The sequence below is a fragment of the Dasypus novemcinctus genome, chromosome 15, assembly GCF_030445035.2.
Source record: "Dasypus novemcinctus isolate mDasNov1 chromosome 15, mDasNov1.1.hap2, whole genome shotgun sequence".
In the NCBI taxonomy this organism is placed as follows: Eukaryota; Metazoa; Chordata; class Mammalia; order Cingulata; family Dasypodidae; genus Dasypus; species Dasypus novemcinctus.
The window spans coordinates 35,842,966-35,862,913 of NC_080687.1; the positions used below are offsets into that span (position 1 = coordinate 35,842,966).

Below are 19,948 nucleotides of genomic sequence, written 5' to 3' on the forward strand. Positions count from 1 at the left end.
TTGGCCCAGTGGTTAGGGCGTCCGTCTACCACATGGGAGGTCCGCGGTTCAAACCCCGGGCCTCCTTGACCCGTGTGGAACTGGCCCATGCGCAGTGCTGATGCGCGCAAGGAGTGCCGTGCCACGCAGGGGTGTCCCCCACGTAGGGGAGCCCCACGCGCAAGGAGTGTGCCCCATAAGGAGAGCCGCCCAGCGTGAAAGAAAGTGCAGCCTGCCCAGGAATGGCGCCACACACATGGAGAACTGACACAACAAGATGACACAACAAAAACACAGATTCTTGTGCTGCTGACAACAACAGAAGCGGATAAAGAAAATGCAGCAAATAGACACAGAGAACAGACAACGGGGTGGGGGGGGGCGGGGAAGGGGAGAGAAATAAAAAATTTTTTAAAAATTAAAAAATAAAAGGAGAGAGAAAGAGAAATACCTATCAATTCTTTCAACTGTCCATAGTCAGGTCCCCCAGAGACTACAGAAAAGAGCAAGTTAAGATTTGGGAGAGGATATGATGAGTGAAACAGGTTCCCAGAGGATGTGGGAGGGCTTTGGGATTAAAAGTGCTGTGGAAGATTTGGAACTGTGTAGGAACTGCTTTATCCCCTGAGACCAAAGAACAGGTAATTGACTATAGAAATGTTTGCAGATGGGGAGAGCAGGGCCTTAGAGGTCACCTATAATGGCTTTAATTTTCTGTATAAACTAGAGGCAGGGAAGTGGACTTGGTGCAATGGATAGGGCGTCCGCCTACCACATGGAGGGTCCACAGTTCAAACCCCGGGCCTCCTTGACCCGTGTGGAGTTGGCCCATGTGCAGCACTGATGCGTGCAAGGAGTACCCTGCCACACAGGGGTGCCCCCCATGTAGGGGAGCCCCACGCGTAAGGAGTGCACCCCATAAGGAGAGCTGCCCAGCGCAAAAGAAAGTGCAGCCTGCCCAGGAATGGTGCCACATACACGGAGAGCTGATGCAGCAAGATGACGCAACAAAAAGAAACACAGATTCCCGGTGCAGCTGATAAGGATAGAAGCGGTCACAGAAGAACACAGAGCGAATGGACACAGAGAGCAGACAAATTGGGGGGGGGGGAGGGGAGAGAAATAAATAAATAATAAATTTTTAAAAATAAACAAAAAAAACTAGAGGCAGGTCGTCCTTCCTAGAGTGAGGGTTTGGGGCTACATAAGGGCCTGGGGAGGGCAGGAAATGTTGAAGATATTGATTGGAGGGTGTTTCCAGTTTAGATCCAGTCCGGAGACAGAAACCACAGCAGTACTGTGAACAGTGAGAAGCAAACAGAAAGAATTGTTGACTACACACAAAGTTGTTAACTGGGCAACCGAGTGGGTGAAAAGAGAACGCCCAGATCTCACAGGGGAAGCACCTGCAAAAGCAGCTACCACCTCCAGGGCAGGGGAACAAAGGGAAGTGGTTGGAGTTATTAAAACCTTGAGACTTAGAGGTGGGGCACGAGGGACCGCCCCCGGATCTCTGAGAACAGGGTGTCGGCCAGCTGCCTGCTGCTGCTGTTGCTGGTGGGCAGGGAGGGAGGCGGAGCTCAGGAAACTGGCTCTGCAAGTGTTGGAAAAACCGAAAACTGGATTCTGCTGCTGCTGCTGTAGGAAGAAACAGCTGGCTAGTTGAAGAGATGTTGCTGGGATGTCACTCAGAGAAACCACAAGCGGAAAGGAGGTTACGAGTTTCTTCTTCCTCCAGAAGTGTATTCTCCCTGCAGCACCCCCAATCTGCAGACCCTCAGCCCAGCATCATGAAGCCAAATATACAAGTGTCGGTTTGGGGCTGAGAGTCAATAATGTAATAACATTCAGGGGAACACACAAAGCCACGTCTCCCTGTGTGAGTGACATTGAAGGACTGTACATGCACATGAGTCTGTTTACTGGCTGGATTTCTTCCCTCCCTTGTCTACAAACACTACTGGTTCTAGGTTCTTGCTATTTTGAGAGTTTGTTTTCATTCCAGAGGTCAGTCTCTGGTTCCCTTGGTTGCATACCCCCATAACAGGTTGAATTTTGTGAATCCCAGGAACAGATTATGTTCTTGAACTAATCCATTCCTGTAGGTGTGGGCCCTTTGATTGTGTTAACTTGACCCCCAATATTCCATGGAAGGCAGAATTTGAAAATTACAAATTAAATGTGGGAAATACAGCCTAGTTTCTTCTTGTAGCTTATAGCAAAACTCAAGAGGAAAGAGATAAGCTGAGAACTAAACCGCTGGGCACAAAGAAACCAGAGATTGATGATTTGGGAAATTCCAAGCTTCCAGAAAACAAGCCCCTAGAGGATAGTGACCTAAGTGAGGACTAAAGTGAACTTGGAAACAAGCAGACATTTCAGTGCAAGTCAGGATTGGAAACACAGTTACCCAGGAAGCTCTCATGGAAAGTACTACTGTCTGATGACTGTGTACTGCATGCAAAACTGACAAGCTATTTGTGAGATCGGTAACCCTTGTCAGCCTGGACTAAAAGGGACAGGGAAAGGAGAGACTAAAGGAAAAACAACTTCAAGAGGAAAACTAAGGAGGCTGAGGTCTGAACTTAAGACATCCTCTCAGGTTGAGAAAGGGATCCCACCATGTGATAGAATGGGTGTGTTTGCCCCAGCATTGGAAGAGGGTGGATCTTCTGGGCCCTGGTTCAAGGACAGTTTGGCCACCCCAGGTTACAGGAGGGTGGAGCACAGGTCCCAAAGATTAGAGAGTTAGGTTGCCACCCCACTGTTCTGAGGGAGTTGGGTCTGAATGCCAGAGATTAGGGAGAATGCTGCCACCACCCCACTCTACTAAGGGGGTTGAGACTATCCCCCAGAGATTGAGGAAAGTGTGGTCATCACTCCAAGTTCTCAGAGGGTGAGGTCTGAAGCTCAGCTGGGACCAGATGCTTGATGAGGGTGGAACCAAGAAGATAACCCTTGGGCAAGCCCAGGGAAGGGGTGGGCCCTCATGAGGCTTGAGGAGAAGACTTCATTCTAAGGATGACTCTCAGCCTTTGGAATCTAATGGAGTATGCCCTGCAGGTTTTCAGAGCTGCTTCCTTCCAATTTCTCCCTGTGGTAATGCAAATATTTATACTATGTCTGTCCTTCCTTTGTATATTAGAAGCAGAAAACTTGTTTTCTCAGTTTCACAGGTCTACAGCCAGAGGGGAATTTTGACCCAAGACAAACTGCATTTCTAGAGCTGATTTTTATGAGATTTTGTTCTTAGCATTGCTATGGAAATAATTTAAGGCTTTTGGAATATTGTGGTGTAATGAATGTATTTTGCATATGGAAAGAACATATCTTTTGGTGATTCAGAGGGCGGAGTGTGATAGTTTGACTTTTGTGAATCCCAGAAAAAGATTATGTTCCTGAACTAATCTATTTCTGTGGGGGTGGGTCCGTTTGATTGCATTAAATTCCTGTTGAGGGACCTTTGATTAAATTAGTTGATAAGATTACCTTGGGGCTTTTGGTTGGACTATCAGTGAGGTGCGAGCCAGTGTGGGTCTATGCGCTCTTGCTGGGTCTAATGTAAACCGAGACACAGACAGATACACACACGTGCACACACACAGAAAGGAAGCTGCCATATTATGTTGATCCTGCCACGTGAGAGAAGTCTTCAAGAAAACAGAGAAGCCTGGAGAGGCTGAGAGAGGTCCCAGAGCACAGAGGCACGGGAAGAGGCCCTGAAGGCTGGACCCACGGAGCAGCCCATGGCTGAGGAGACAAGCCCTGCCATAAGCCTGATCGCCATGTCGCAGTACCTCAGGATCAACGGTAGCTCTCTTGAGCGAGTGGTGGTTGAAGATGGAGAGGGCCGTGCCACACAAAACAAACTTCTGAGTGGAGGTAAGTCAGGGTCTTCAACTACGCTTAGAAGACACATCAGCAGATTTTATGCTTCTTTTTTTAGGCTCTTTCAGCCTCCCCAGACCCTCTCCCATTCTCTTTCCAACCTGTCAGCCTACCCACAGCTTGCTTCACTCACTTCTTCTTCAACATCTGATTCCATGTCAGACGCCACAGGGGGTCCAGTGAGCAGCCTCATCAGTGTAAAGCCCCGGGGCCTCTCAGACCCTCACTTCTGCTGAGGTCTGCACGCTGGGGTACAGTGCTACAGTCATTTAGAACAGAGGGTGACAAGACACTCATTTCTGGTACTTTGCATTGGCAGTCTTGTAGCAAACTAAGATACCCCCGCCGACTTTCCCTGATGGACCAATCTGATTCAAAAGGACCTAAGCCAGGGTTAAAGTTTGGGCATGTGGGTGGACCGTGTCCATCTCCTCACATTCATTCATTCCTCAACTCGCCTTCAGGAAGAGCGTTTTCAGGCTGTCCTTAGTGAGTTTCTATGTACTTCTGTCCTTGTCTGCTCTGGTGCACACCTCATCCCCTAGATTTATATGTGCCAGGGTACCTTCCCCTTTAGTTATCTTGTGAATAATAAGTAATTTCAATGAATGATAATAATAGCCAATATTTATTGAGTATTTACAATATGTCAGGCACACGTATTATCCACAATAGCCCTATGATCTAGATATTGTCATCGTCTCCATTTTACAGATCAGGAAACTAAAGCTCAGAGAGGTTGAGACCAGTTTAAGGAGACTTCTCCACCAAGTGGAGCCGCAGGGTTGAAACTGGCTCTCTGACTTCAGAGCCTGTGCCCTTAACCACTATACTCTACTGCGCCCTAGTGGATCACCTGGACTTGAGCTGTGGCCCTATACTTGGTGCTCAGGAAGATCCCCAGGTTCCTTTCCTTCCACTCAATAAGATGTAACTTCAAAGTCACTGTTTTATGCTTTCAGTGCAATCTGAGTTTCACAGCTTGCCCCCTCCTTTCAGTGCTCGTGCCACACTGGTTATGTTTGGACAAGTGGCAGCTGTGACTGAGTTTTACTACATACCTAGTGAGGTTTCCCAGACTCTCACCTCCCTTCTCCATAGTCAGGGTCTCACCCATATATCAAGAAGAAGAAGATAAACCCAGGAGCATCCCTGGCGGCTTCAGAGGCTTGGGACAGGATTATCGTGAGTTGGTTACAATGGCCTGGCTATCCCTGCAGGAGCATCCCTAATAGATTTAAGTGTTTTCTTAAGCCTCTCTGGTGGTAACAATTCTTGGAATGGTGAAGATACTCCTGGATTTCTATACCCCAGCTAAATGAAGTGCTTCTTAGTATAAACAACACTCCAAGTTTCTCCCTTGACATGAGTGTTCTGCATAGCAATCTGAGTGGGGGAATCGATCCACTGAAAAGTGCCCTTTCCACACCAGCCTACAGTGGATGCTTCTGTCACTCCAGGAGGTCAGTCAACAATAGTGGGTGATGTGGATAGCTTTGGTCGTTTGTTTCAGGATCCAGTTGAACTTCACACAATGCCTTTGGTGGTGTTTCTTTAGTCTCTTTTATTCTTGAATGCTCCGCACCTTCTTGTTTTTGTTCACAAGGGACTTCTCAGGAGATCCAGGCTAGTTGTTTTGTAGATTATCTAGCAGTTTCTTTAAGGATTGGATTTGAGTTAATTATTTTTGGCAGGACTACTAAGCAGGTAGAGTTTTGTATTTCCTATTGCCTCATATCAGGAGGCACACAAAACCTGATCTGGGACTTGAACACTTAACAAACATCTATTAGCAGTGTGTTGCCTGATGTGCTGGGCACTCTACCGTGCACTGAGGACATGATGGGAGCCATTGAAAAGTCTGTGAGGTAAAGAGATAAGGAAAACTGAAAGGCAGGTTTATCAACTGGGAATAGGTTTGGCTACAAAGAACAGAAAACTCAACTTACAGTAGCAGAACCAAATGAGGGTTTGTCTTGTTTTAACACAGCTACAAGTCTGGAGGCAGGCAGCCCAGGAACTGATGCACTGGTTCCATCACCCTCAGCACCTCTTTCCCTCTCTCTCTTTCTATCTGCCATCATGATCTTGGATCCATGACTTTAGCTCTCATGGATCCAAGATGGCTTCTACCCCTCAGCCATCGTGACTCTGTTCCAGACCAGAACAAGAAAAATGCATACCAGCAGACTCATCTCTTTTTCAGGAGCTTTCTCAGAAGCAACAACTAACCACTTAGGCTCTCATTTCATGATTACAACTATCACATGGTCAACCCAATATGCAAGGTTGGCTAGGAGTTGTAGGGATTTGTTGCTGTTGTTTTGGGAACATTGCTACCCTCAAGAAAAACAGGGTTCTGTCAGTAAGGACGAAGGGGAGAATAAATATTAGATAGGCAATTAGCAGTCTTTGCTATGGAGGGTGTTATGGGTTGAATGTGTCCCTCCAAAAGATATATTGAAGGCCTAATCCCCAGTACCTCAGAATGTGATCTTGTTTGGACACAGGACTGTTCGAGGTAGAATTGGGTAAGTTAAAATGAGGTCGTACTGGAGTAGGGTGGGCCCTTAAATCCAATATGACAGGTGCCCTGATAAAAAGAGGGCATTTAGGGAAGCAGCTGTGGCTCAATCAGTTTGGCTCCTGTCTACCAAATGTGAGGCCCTGGATTTGTGTCCTAGGCCTCTTTGTGAAGGCAGGCTCACCTGCGTACCACAGAGCACCGCCCAGCCTGCAAGCACTGCAGAGAGCCAACTCAGCAAGGTGACGCAACAAAAAAAAGGGAGACAAGCAAAAAACACAGAAGAGCATGCAGAGAATGGACACAGAGAGCGGACAGCAAGCAAAAAGCTTCAAGGGGGGGGGGATATATTAAAAAAAAGAGAGGGTATTTAGATAGATGAAGAGAGAATGCTAAGAGACAGCTGAGGCAAAGAATGCCATAGATTGCAACTTCAGAGGGAGCGTGACTGATGACACCTTGATTTTGGACTTCTGGCCTCCAGAACTGTGAGACAATAGGTTTCTGTTGTTTCAGGTCATCCAGTTTGTGGTAAGTTGTTATGGCAGACTTAGGAAACTAAGACAGAGGATAAGGCAGATTTTTAACAACTGGAGAAACAGCTATACATATTATACCTGAGCATTTTAAAGTTCTCACAAATTGGGGGACAAAAAAGATAGTTCTGTAGCCATGAGAACAGTTAGCCACCAGAAAGTTTTACACTGATTTTCAATTGATCCATGACAACTTGCCTCAGTGAACACACTTTCACATCCCACACTTGTACACCTCACTTCTGCAAGTCAGCCAATCAGACATTGACTTACATTAATAAGCATGCCGCTAAGTGCCAACAGCCAATCAGATATTGACCCACATTAGTAAGCATGCCTCTGAGTGCCAACCAATCAGCAACAGCTCCCAGTAACCACATTTCTATAGATGTGCCAACCCACCTATATCTCTGAAAGTCCACTAGTCCCTGAGCTCTGTGCTCCCCAAACCTTAAATAGGTCAACACTCTTCCCTACTCAGAGAAATTGTTCTTACCCAACCAATCTCCTTTACAATAGTAAAGCAATAAACTCAGTCTTGTATTCCTGCGTGCTGGTTTCATCATCCTTTGATATATCAATGCATCCAAATATGAAGAAACCAATCCTATTTTTAGCAGCATAAAGTTCCTGTTACAATCAAACCAGAATATTCTTTAACTTTTGTTTATCCTCCAGGGATAACTCATTCCCCAGGCAAAGCTTTCAAACATTCTCATCTGTATCATCACAGACTTGGCCCCAAAGCACGCAGAGACCTCAGTGGTATAAGCTGTGGAGAAAGGGATGAAATAGGGACCCAGAGGACCCGGAGTTGGGCAACATCCAGGTGCAGAGTTATTCCCAGAATTGAGTAGCTAAGAAGGTGTGAAGGCACCTGATAAATTTGGACCTGATTTAATATCCAAAGTGTGCACTCTGTAAGGGAACAAAGCATCATGTAATTTCATATGGAAGTTATGATTCTTGATGACAGGTGTTGACAGTTCCATGTGATTTTGCTTGTTTAGAGCATATCCTTTGTTTATGGTTAATGGATAGGGGATAGAGGCAGCACCTTAAACAAAGAATTTAAGGCAGGGGTTTGGACAAACGACGATCAATGGGCCAAATCCAATTCCTAATACCCTGCCCCTATGTCACACTTGGTTTTTATATCTTTAAATGGTTTTATGAGTACCTGCATAATATCCTTGATTTTGCCTCTGGCATTCAAAACCTGGAATATTTACTCTCTGGACTTATACAGAAAAAGTTTGCTGACCCCTCATTTAAAGGATGGTGAATTCAGGGCAGAGAGAAGTCCCATCAGAAGCCCATTCCTATCAGCTTGTTAAAGAGAAAATAAAGTAGGTGTGATTTGGGGGGATGTGGGGAATATGGATCCCCCAGGAGATATCAGGCCTTGAATAGCACAATGAATTCTTGCCCTGACCTGGTAGTGATGGTGTTGTAAATGAGGAAAGATATACTGATGTATCCCTGCCCTCATAAATATTAGCTTCGAAATTGGGCAGATGAGAGTTTGCAGGCGAAGATAATTCATTCTCATAGGGCTTTGCTGAGGACAGATGCTAAAAAATTTCCTTTTTGACAGATTGTGTTTTTGCTCATTAGGCAATTAATGGCAGAACTTCCTAGATTTTTACTTGTGATAATAAAAGGTAAAAAAAATCCAGTATAATTTTAGCAGCAATTAACCTAAATTTCACACAGCAGTGCTTTTGCCCACTGTAAGCAGCTGCAGCCAGGACGGCAAGTCCAGTTTTCTGCTCTCACACACCTCTCTGTGCAGCTGCTGCCCGTCATTACCACCTCACTCTGGCCATGATTATCTATTTTCTATTTCAAAAAAGTCATGACTAGAGGACGATTTAAGGGATACTACTAGCTATGCTCTGAGGCCAAGAATTGGCTCTGTCCCTCACTGGAGAGAGCTGTAGCCAAACTCATATCACATTTTTCTTTCTTCTCCTTGTCTCTGAACCAGAAAAGTGCTCCAGTTTCTGACCTATGACATGAAAACAAGAAAAGAAAGAGAAAGCATGCCTGCATTAAGTCCCAGGTCCCGCCCCCCCCCCCCCCCCCCCGCCAGAACCCCCACTGATGGAGCAGGAATAGAAACTGAAATTTTTAGAACAAAACCTTCACATGGACTGCCCTTGTTTCATTTTAGGACATTGTAATGGATTCTAGCCATGTGAATTTGAAGCAAGAGAGATGGAAGGTCAAAATGTGAGAACTGTAATAAGAAACTCTTTTAAAAAATCATAAAACTAGCAAAATGTTTCTAGTGCCCTAAACTGGTTTGTATAATATAGAAAGGAAAGAGGTGAATTAAAGTAATGACCCTTGACATAATACAAGACACTACTGGCTCCAAACTAGATTTAAGTACAGTGCATAGATATTAAAAATCAAAAAAAAAAAAAAGATTCAAGCAACCAGTATATAATTTTCAACACTGATGCTGTCAAGAGGATAACACACACATACATAATATACAATCCTGGATTTTTTCCCTGTTCTTTGTTCCATAGTTTATATGTCCTTTAGTATTCTATTATATGCCCTTATTAGTTATCTATTGCTATATAACAAATTACCCCCTAAATTTAACAACTCAAAACAACAATAAACAGGTTAGGAATTTATGTGACACTTACCTGAATGGTTCTGGCTCAAGCTCTGCTGAGGTTGCTTTCAAGATGTCAGTGAATAATGCAGTCATCTGGCAGTTTCGCCTGGACTGGACAATTCGTTTTCACGAAGGCACACTCACATAGCTGCCAAATTCGTGCCTCAGTTCCTTGCTATGTGGATATCTCTTTCGGGCCGCTTGAGTGTCCTCATAATAAGGCAGCTGGCTTCCCCTGAGAGAATGATCCAAGACAGCAATGCGGACTGCAATATCTTTTACAGCCTAGCCTTGGGAGTCATACACCATCATTTCTCAAACATTCTATTTGTTACACTGGTCACCCCCTCTCAGAGTGAGAAGGAACCATATAAGGGCATGAATACCAGGAAGTGAGGATCATTGGAAGCTATCTTGGAGGCCTACCACAATGAGGGAAGCAGATTTGGCTCAATGGATAGAGTTGTCCGCCTACCACATGGGAGGTCCATGGTTCAAACCCAGGGCCTCCTGACCTATGTAGTGAGCTGGCCCATGCGCAGTGCTGATGTGTGCAAGGAGTGCTGTGCCATTCAGGGGTGTCTCCCACATAGGGGAGGCCCACGCGCAAAGAGTGTGCCCTGTAAGGAGAGCCACCCCATGCAAAAAAAAAAGCATAGCCTGCCCAGGAGTGGCACCACACACACGGAGAGCTGATGCAACAAGATGATGCAACAAAAAGAGACAGAGATTCCTGGCGCCACTGACAAGAATACAAGCAGGCACAGAAGAACACACAACAAATGGATATAGGAAGTATACAACAGGGTGGAGGGGGAGGAAAGGGAAGAGAAATAAATAAAAAAATAAATATTTAAAAAAATTTAAAAAACTATGGATACTGTGAAAGCAGTGCTGAGAAGGGAAGATACAGCTCTATATGCCTATATTTAAAAAGAAAGAGCTAAAAATCAAAGACCTACCTGAACACCTAGAGAAACCAGAAAAAGATCAGAAAGCCAATCTCAAAACAAACAGAAAGAAATAACAAAGATTAGAGCAGAAATAAATTGAAAACAATAGAGAAAATCAACAAAACCAAAAGCTGGTTCTTTGAGAAGAATAAAATAAACTAACCCTTAACTAGACTAACAAAGGAAAACAAGAAGATGCAAATAAATAAAATCAGGAATAAGAGGGGGTACATTAGGACTGATCCCACAGAAATAAGAAGGATCATAAGAGGATATTATAAGAAACTATATGCCAACAACATAGAGGAAATGGACAAATTTCTAGAAATACACAAATAGTCCACATTGACTCTACAAGAAACAGGAATTCAACAAACTAATCACTTTGAAAGAGATTGAATCAGTCATCAAAAATCTCCCAACAAAGAAAATTCCAGGATCAGATGACTTCACAGGTGAATTCTACCAAGCATTTCTAAAAGGACCAACACCAATCTTGTTTAAACTCTTCCAAAAACTGGAAAAGGAGAGAGAATTACCCAACACATTTTATGAAGCCAACATCACCCTAATACCAAACACAGATAAAGATATGACAAGAAAATTATAGACCAATCTCTCTAAGGTACATAGATGCAAAAAATCTCACAAAATACTTGCAAATAGAATCTTATAGCATATTAAAGTAATTATTAATATATACCAAGCCAAGTAGCTTTATAGTATACTAACCTTGAAGTGTATTATAAAGCCACAGTGGTCAAAATAGTATGGTAATGGTATAAAGATAGACTCATTAATTAATGGAATCAGATTGAGAGTTCGGAAATAGACGCTTACCTCTATGGTCAAGTCATTGTTGATAAGCCTAACAAGTCTGTTTTCTGGGACAGAACAGTCTCTTCAACAAATGGTGCTGTAAGAACTGGGTATCAATAAGCAAAAGAATGAAGGAGGACCCCTATCTCTCTCTCTACAAGAATTAACTCAAAATGGATCACAGACCTAAACTAAAAGCCAGGATCATAAAACTCCTAGAAAATAATGTAGGAAAACTCTACAAGATTTTGTAGTAGGTGGGAGTCTCTTAAACCTTACACCCAAAGCATGAGCAACATAAGAATAAAATAGAAAAAAGGGACCTCCTCAAAATTAAATACTTTTGCACCTCAAAAGACTTTGTGAAGAGAGTAAAAAGGCAGCCTACTCAATGAGAGAAAATATTTGGAAATTGCACATCTGACAAGGTTCTAATACCAATGATATATAAAGAGGCCCTACAATTAAAAAATAGAAAGACAAATGTCCTGATTTAAAAGTGGGCTAAAAACCTGAATAGACATTTTTCTAAAGAAGAAATACAAATGGCAAAAAAAAAAAAAAACATGAAAAAATGTTCAACATCACTGGCTATTAGGGAAATGCAAATCAAAATTACAGTGAGCTATCATTTCTTACCTATCAGAATGGCCACTATTAAAAAGACAGATAACTACAAGTGTTGGAGAGGAAGTGGAGAGACAGGAATGCTTATACATTGTTGGTGGGAATGTAGGATGATACAGACACTGTGGAAATCTGTTTGGCATTTTCTAAGGAAGTTGAATATAAATATGCCATGTGACCCAACAATACCACTGCTAGGTATATACCCAGAAGAACTGAGAGTAGTTACACAAACAGATATCTGCAACATACATACATATACAACAGATGAATGCATAAACAAACTGTGGTATATACACACGATACAATATTATTCAGCTGTAAGAAGAAAGGAAGTTGTGAAGCATAGGACAACATGGATGAACCTAGAGGACATTATGTTAGTGAAGCAAGTCAGGCACAAAAGGACAAATATTGTATGATTTCGCTATTTTGAACTAAATTTAATGAGCAAACTCATGGAGTTAATAGCTAGACTATAAGTCACCAGAGAAGAGAATGTGGTTAGAGAATGGAAAGCTGAGGTTTAATCTGTGCAGAATTGGTAAAAAGTTGTTTGTAAATGTCTGGAAATGAATAGAAATGGTGAAAGCACATCATAGGATTTTTAATTAGTAGTGCTAAGGACATACGGATATGATAGTGGTGTGTTTTTTGTTTTTTTTTCTTTTTTTTTTTTGAGTAATGAAAATGCTTTAATATTGATTGAAGTGATGGATGCACCACTCTGTGATTATATTGAATGCCATTGATTGTACACTTTAGATAAATTGTATGTTTGTGAACAAAAGAAATAGTGGGGTGGGTTGGGGGGAAAGATGCATCAAGTATCAGATACGGACTGTAGTTTGATGATGATGATACTTTGACAATGCTCTTTCATAATTTATGACAAATGTTTCACAGTGATGCAGGGTATTGGTTGTGGGTTAAGGTATGGGAGCCCTGTATGATGTTATGCATGTTTCATAAGTTTACAACTTTTACCATACACATATTGTTTATGTATGTTCATGTATGAAGAATATACATCAATACATTTTGATTTTTTTTAAGATTTTAAAAAATTTCTCTCCCCTCCCCCTCCCCCCAAGTTGTCTGCTTTCTGTGTCCATTCATTGTGTTTTCGTCTGTGCCTGCTTGTATTCTTGTCAGTGGCACAAGAATTTGTGTCTCTTTTTGTTGCTTCATCTTGCTGTGTCAGCTCTCCATGTGTGCGGCCCCTTTCCGAGGGACAGCCCTATGTGGCATGGTACTCCTTGCATGCGTCATCACTGCATGTGGGCCAGCTTACCACACTGGTCAAGAGGCCCTCTGATTGAACCCTGGACCTCCCATGTGGTAGGCCGACGCTCTATCAGTTGAACCAAATCAGCTTCCCGATTGTTGTTTTTTTAAATATGATGTGAAGGAAATTTATTTCCACTGAAAGTCATCTCCCCCTCACATGGCTACTTCATCTATCCGCTCATTGTCTGCTCGCTGTGTCTGCTCATTGCCTCTGTTCATTGTGTCTGCTCATTGCCTCTGCTCATTGTGTCTTTTCATCGTGTCTGCTTGTTGTCTGCTCATCTTCTTTAGGAGGCAACAGGAACCAAACCTGAGACCACCCATGTGGGAGGTGGGTGCCCATCTGCTTGAACCACATCTGCTCCCTGTATTCATCAGTTTTGATAAATTGTGTTCTATTTTCATTCATTTCAAGATATCTACTAATTTCTCTTGCAATTTCTTCTTTGACCCACCGATTGTTTAGCACTGTGTTGTTTAGTCTCCATATCCTGGCAAATTTCCCCCTTTCCTGCCTATTATTGATTTCCAGGTTCATTCCATTATGATCTGAGAAAGTGCTTTGTGTAATTTCAGTCTTCTTAAATTTAATGGGAGTTGTTTTGTGACCCAACACATGATCTATTCTGGAGAAATATCCATGAGCACTTGAGAAGTATGTGTATCCTGCTGATTAGGGTCCAGTGTTCTGCATATGTCTGTCAGATACAGATTATTTATCATATTGTTCAAATTCTCTGTTTCCTTGTTGGTCTTCTGTCTAGTTGCTCTGTCTATTAATTAAGTGGTGTGTTGAAGTCTCCAATTGTTATTGTAGAGATGTCTATTTCTCCTTTCAGTTTTGCTAGAGTTTGCCTCATGTATTTTGGGGCACCCTGGCTAGGTACATAGATATTTATGACTGTTATTTCTTCCTGTGCCTTTTATTAAGACATAATGGGCCTTCTGCATCTCTTATCATTTCTTTTTGCATTTAAAGTCTGTTTTGTCTGACACCAGTATAGCTACCCCTGCTTTCTTTTGGTTACTGTATTCATGGAATGTCTTTTTCCAAGCTTTCACTTTCAATCTTTGTGTCCTTCGGTCTAAGGTGAGTCTTTTGTAGACAGCATATAGCTGCACCATACATTTCTATCCATTCTGCTATTCTATGTCTTTGGTTGGGGTGTTTAATCTATTAATATTCAATGTTATTACTACAAAGGCATTACTTACTTCAACCATTTAATCCTTTGACTTTCATATGTCATATCTTAATTTTGCCTGCCTCTCTTTTCTTTTCTGGCTGCCTTTCTCTCTTTTCCTTTGTGGCTGAAGAACTCCCTTTAGTGTTTCCAATAGAGCTGGATTCTTGTTTACAAACTCTGCTAGTTCCTGTTTATCTGTGAATATTTTAAACTCACCATCACATTTGAAGGATAGCTTTGCTGATAAGGAATTCATAGCTGGAAGTTTTTCTCTTTCAGCACCTTAATTATATCATATCCATGTTTTCTGAAGAGAAATCCACACTAAGTCTTACTGGACATTCCTTGTATGTGATGTTTTCCTTCTCCCCTGCTGCTTTCAAAATTTCTTTATCTTTGGCATTTGGTATTCTGAATATTATATGTCTTGGGGTAGATCTGCTTAGATTTATTCTAATTGGAGTATGCTGTGCTTCCTGGACGAGTATATTCATGTCTTTCATGAGAGAGCGGAAATTTTTGGTCAGTATTTCCTCACGTATACTTTCTGTCCCTTTTCCCTTCTCTTCTCCTTCTAGAACTCCCATAACATGTATGTTGGTATGCTTCATGGTATCATTCAATTCCCTGAGCCCCTACTCAATTTTTTCCTGTTCTTTTCTCTCTCTGTTCTTCTCTTTTCAATTTCTGCTGTTCTGTCTGCAACATTAATACTTTCTTCCATGATTTGAAATCTGCTGTTACATGCTTCTATTTTATTTTCAATCTCCCTTACTACATCTTTTGTTCCTATAAGCTCAGCAGTTTTTTTTTAATCCAAGATTTCAGATTGTTCTTTGTGCTCTCCCACTGTCTTCCTAATGTCTTTTCTTTCTTCAGCCATGTTGTCCTTCAACTCCATGATTTGATTTAGGAGATTTGTATGAACCTCATTGATTAGTAATTTCAAGTCCTGTGTCTCCTTTGGAGCTTTGATTTGTTCCTTTGCCAGGGCCATTCTTCCTTTTTCTTAGCATGTCTTGTAATTTTCTGCTGATGGCCAGGCATCCAGTTATGATGCTGAGTTTACACTGACATTCAGTTTCCCTCTCTTCCCTAGGATTTACTGTTAACTGTGAGCTACCACTGTTCTTTTTTTTTTCTTTTTAAAGATTTCTTTCTCTCCCCTTCCCCCCTTCCCCGCCCCCGGACCCAGTTGTCTGTTCTCTGTGTCCATTTGTTGCGTGTTCTTCTTTTTGTCTGCTTCTGTTGTTGCCAGCAGCACGGGAATCTGTGTTTCTTTTTGTTGTGTCATCTTGCTGTGTCAGCTCTCCGTGTGGGCGGCACCATTCCTGGGCAGGCTGCACTTTCTTTCACTCTGGGTGGCTCTCCTTACAGGGCGCACTCCTTGCGCGTGTTTTTTGATTCTCAGTTCAACTTGTTCTAGATATTTAGGATTGCCCCTGTTTAACTGCTCAAACCAGGGCTAAGGACCCAGAAATGGAGTGCAATCCAGTTTCCAAGGGCCTTGGCGAGGGGGGCATTAAAGGCACCTGATGGGTTTATTTATTTGTTATTTCCCTTCTTTTTATGCACTTTTATGATCTGCCAGCAGATGGCGCTCTTTGACAGACCTCTTAGCTCAGACTCCAGATGCTGGGGTAATGCATTCATTGTAATGTCACCTGTGTGGATGATGCACAACTAATGTCCTCTGGGTGGGTCAAGCCTCCCAAACAAACCTTCTCAGAATCTGTTCTCCTCCCTTAGCAGTCTGCACCCTCCCTACCCATGTGTCCTCAGCAACCAACCCAGGGCAGTGGGAGGGTGTTTGTGAAGGCAAATGATCTTTAGCTCCCTGTGGGCTCTCATGGTCCCTCAGCCTGGACGTGTGTGAGCCTTCCAATGCAGCAAACCAAGTTCGATAGCCCAAATCTGAATTTGCTTGTAGGCTGTGTTCCTCCTTTTCTCCTCCCTTGGGAAAAGAGTATCCCTGCAATCCCCTCAGTCTGTAGTCACCTGTCAGGGGCTGTTTACTCTGAGTATGGAGAACAGGTGCCAGCAGCTGCTGCTGCAGCTTTCCTCATGGCATTTTCCAGCCAGCTGTGACTCCTATCTTTTACTCCTTTCTCTTGTGGGCAGTATCTAGTCTTCTCCTGATGTCCTAAGCCCCAGAACAGCCCTCCAGACAGTGTCTACCTGTCCTCTGGCTATTTTCTGAGAGAGAAGTGATCCCTCTGCCTCTCTAATCCTCCGTTTTCCTGGAAGTCTATCTATTCTCTTGTTGATGACATTTGTATTATTTCATTTTTTTGCTATTACAAACAGTGCTGCTACGATCCTACTTGTTCATGACTTCTGGTGACTCTGGGTCACAGAGAATGCACATCTTCAGCTTTATTAAATAATACTAAAATGTCCTTCAAAGTGATTGTAGCATGAATAATAGTTCCCGTGCTCCGTATCCTCACCAATTCTTGGCATTGCTGTTTTTTTTTAATGCATGACAAGCTAGCGAAAAAAATCACATCTTTTGGGCATTTAAATTTGCTTTTTTTTTTTCAAAATAGCTCCTGAAGTTGTTTATCTCTTCATATTTTTAGTGCCAATTCAGGTTTCCTTAAATGAGAAATACATCTGCCCATTCTTCTATTTGGGCTATGTGTCTTCGTCTTACTAATTTGTAGGATTTCTTTATGTATTAGGGAGTATCAAGCTTGTGCTCCCCAGTTTGTGCTTTGTCTTTTAACTCTTTCAATAGTAGTTTTGATGAATAGAATTTTAAAGTTTATTAGTTTTCTTTGCCTTTGTGTTTTTTGCTATGCATGTCTTTTTAAAGACATTCTTCCATTTGTGGAGGGTGTAAAAATATTTGCCTACATTTCCTTCTAAAATTTTTTTAGTTTTGCTCTTCACATTTAGATTTTTAATCTATGGGGAACCTATTTTTATACGTAGGATAAGGTGGAGATTTGATTATATTGTTTCCATGTGGATATCAACTTGCTTAAGCTTCTTGAAGTGCTTTTCTTACTTGGTTTTAAGGACATCACATGCTCCTGGTTTTCCTTCCATTTAACTTGTTGCTTCTTGGTCTCCACTGCTGGCTGTTCTTCCTCTTCCCACTCTATAGATGATGGAAGGTCCCAGGAGAGCCCCACTTCTCCCTCAACATTCTCTATCTAGTTAATCTCATGCAAGTCCATGTCTTTACCCTCTTCCTTCATATGTCCACACAGCTCATGCTTTCCCATCACTCAAGTCTCTAATCTAATGTCACCACTGCAGAGAGGCCTTCCCTGGTCACATTATGTAAAATAGTCATCTATTACTCTTTAAACACTTACTTTGCTTTATTTTATATCAAAACATTCATCATCACCTCTCAACCTTATATTAGACATCTACAATATATTGTCTATTCAGCACTAGATTGCTTCATGGATTTTGTGTGTTGTTTGCTGATATGTCTAAATGACATCAGAAAATGAGAAAAGTGGCACATTATAGTTGCTCAAAAAATATTTGTGATAAAAGAAGTAATGGTAACCTTCATTGATATAGTGTTTTACAGTTCATGAAACTCTTTCATATGCAATCAGGTTTTGCCTGATACCAATTTAATCCTCAGAAGTATTGTTTTGCCTACGTTTGTGAATATCAAAGCAATAACATCCTCTCCTTTGGAGGCCTCTTAAAATTTTGGTTCTTAAAAATTTGGACTCAAAACCTTTGCTTTTATTCCTAGTTCCATTATTAGGTGTGTGGCTCTGTCACCTGAGGAGACCAAATTATAATGTCTCTAAGATAGTTTTGAGCCATATCATTCTGTCACTCAATATTTCACATAAAAATAATATAATTCTGATAAAGCAACAAGCAATTCAAATCAATGCATGTTCAAAAGTATTATAAAATCCAGACCTATTTAGATCACTGTTTCTGAATTACTTCTTTTCAGTCAGAATACATGCCCATGGGCATGTATTATATATATCTGGAAGAAAATACTATAAAGTATCTTTATTCACCTCAAGTGTCAGCAGCCAGCTAACTCCCAGAATCACAGCTCACAGTGACACACAGTGTTATCAAGCAGGTGTGGTATTTGCTTCAGGGCCCCTCCAGGTGGATTGACTTCTAGCCACCTTACTTTTGCCAAGTCAGTAAAATTCATATAGTTACCTTAGTAAAAATACACATTCGACAGTCAGAGAAATTCTACTGAGGGATTTTGAACCTAACAGATAAGAATTTAGTCCCTTGTGTTGGAATTTCTGGTTTATTCTCAGACTTATTCCACAAAACAAATAGAGTGAATTTGTGCATATCTCTCCATGAGGACACAAAAAGAGAACATTAGGATGCATTAAAATAGATTTCTAACTCTCTGGGCACTCAGTGGGTGTTAATGTTTTTGAAACTTCTGGCACTCGTGGGTCAGGCTCTACTGACAGTTCATGGTCTCAAAGCACACACTCAAGAAAATATAGGAAAGATTCTGGGCACTTTTCAGGGGCAGTGAAGCTGTCCGGTCTGTTGACAGAGCTGTAGAAGACAGAGGTGACACGGTGTCTAAACCATGGAACACACATTGGATAGTCAAAGCCTCTTATCAGCAATAGAGCTTATCACCAACAGGAACTCTTCCTGCTGAGTTGGACTCAGTCCACTGATTGACAGTGAAACAGAAACTCAATCAAGTAGTTTGCCTTGGGGACTAAATGAGTATAGCACCAGTGTTATATAAATCTAAGAGCAGCAGTTGTGTCCAATGCACTATAGATCTGGGGTTCAGACTCAGGATGGGTGTGACCCTTAGAGTCTTAAGAACCCCGTTAGTAACCCAAGAGGTATGGTGTATATTAGTCAGGAGAGGCTTACTCCCTTAACACACAGGCCCTAAACTTCAGTGGCTTAACCAAAAAAAAGTCACAGTCCAATATGGTCTGGTGGGGGAAGGGGGCTCTTGTCCACGTAATTATTCAAGGACTCAGTCCTCTTTCATCTACTAGTTCTTCCATCCTCTAGAAACCTAGAGGCCTCAGAAGATTTTATGCATGTAATCAACAGATGAGGGAAGAGAGACACATGGAGAATCCAAGGGAGGGATAGGGGGCAGTCTAGAAGTGCCACGGGTCACTTCTCTCCACATTCCACTGGACATGACTAATACACGACCCCGCCAAGACCACAGGGGCCTGGGAAACATGGTCTAGGTGAGACCAGGAAGGACAGGATGACTTGATGAAAACCCAAACAGGACTGACCTCAAAGGAGGCCCTGTAAGAGGTCATATATGTAATTCAAGTGGTGTTGTCTGTTTTCAAAATGTTCTTTGGAACTTCCTTCAGAGACAGTGTAGGAGCACATTTCTTCATAGTAATCTAGTTTAAACCAAACTTCAGAAAATTAAATTCATCCATTCCTTGATTTATTCAAAAGAGAGTATGCTGGGTTTCTCAGATTTTACAGTTAGAGAGTCTAAATAAAATAATTCTCTCTAAGGTGTGACTGGACAAAGATAT

General features: G+C 42.1%; 1 protein-coding gene across 6 annotated transcripts in view; it reads left to right on the top strand.

Annotated features, from left to right (window-relative positions):
- The first annotated feature begins 3,702 nt into the window (after positions 1-3,702).
- DOCK9 (dedicator of cytokinesis 9) overlaps positions 3,703-19,948 on the top strand; it is a 370,241-nt gene continuing 353,995 nt past the window's right edge. For 3 of the 6 annotated variants that reach the window (XM_058276466.2, XM_058276467.2, XM_058276470.2), the window contains exon 1: positions 3,703-3,861. In XM_058276466.2, the coding sequence (XP_058132449.1) occupies positions 3,726-3,861 (136 nt within the window). In that variant the 5' untranslated portion in view covers positions 3,703-3,725. The remainder of the gene's footprint in view (positions 3,862-19,948) is intronic. The other 3 variants (XM_058276471.2, XM_058276473.2, XM_058276469.2) reach the window with 2 other exon arrangements.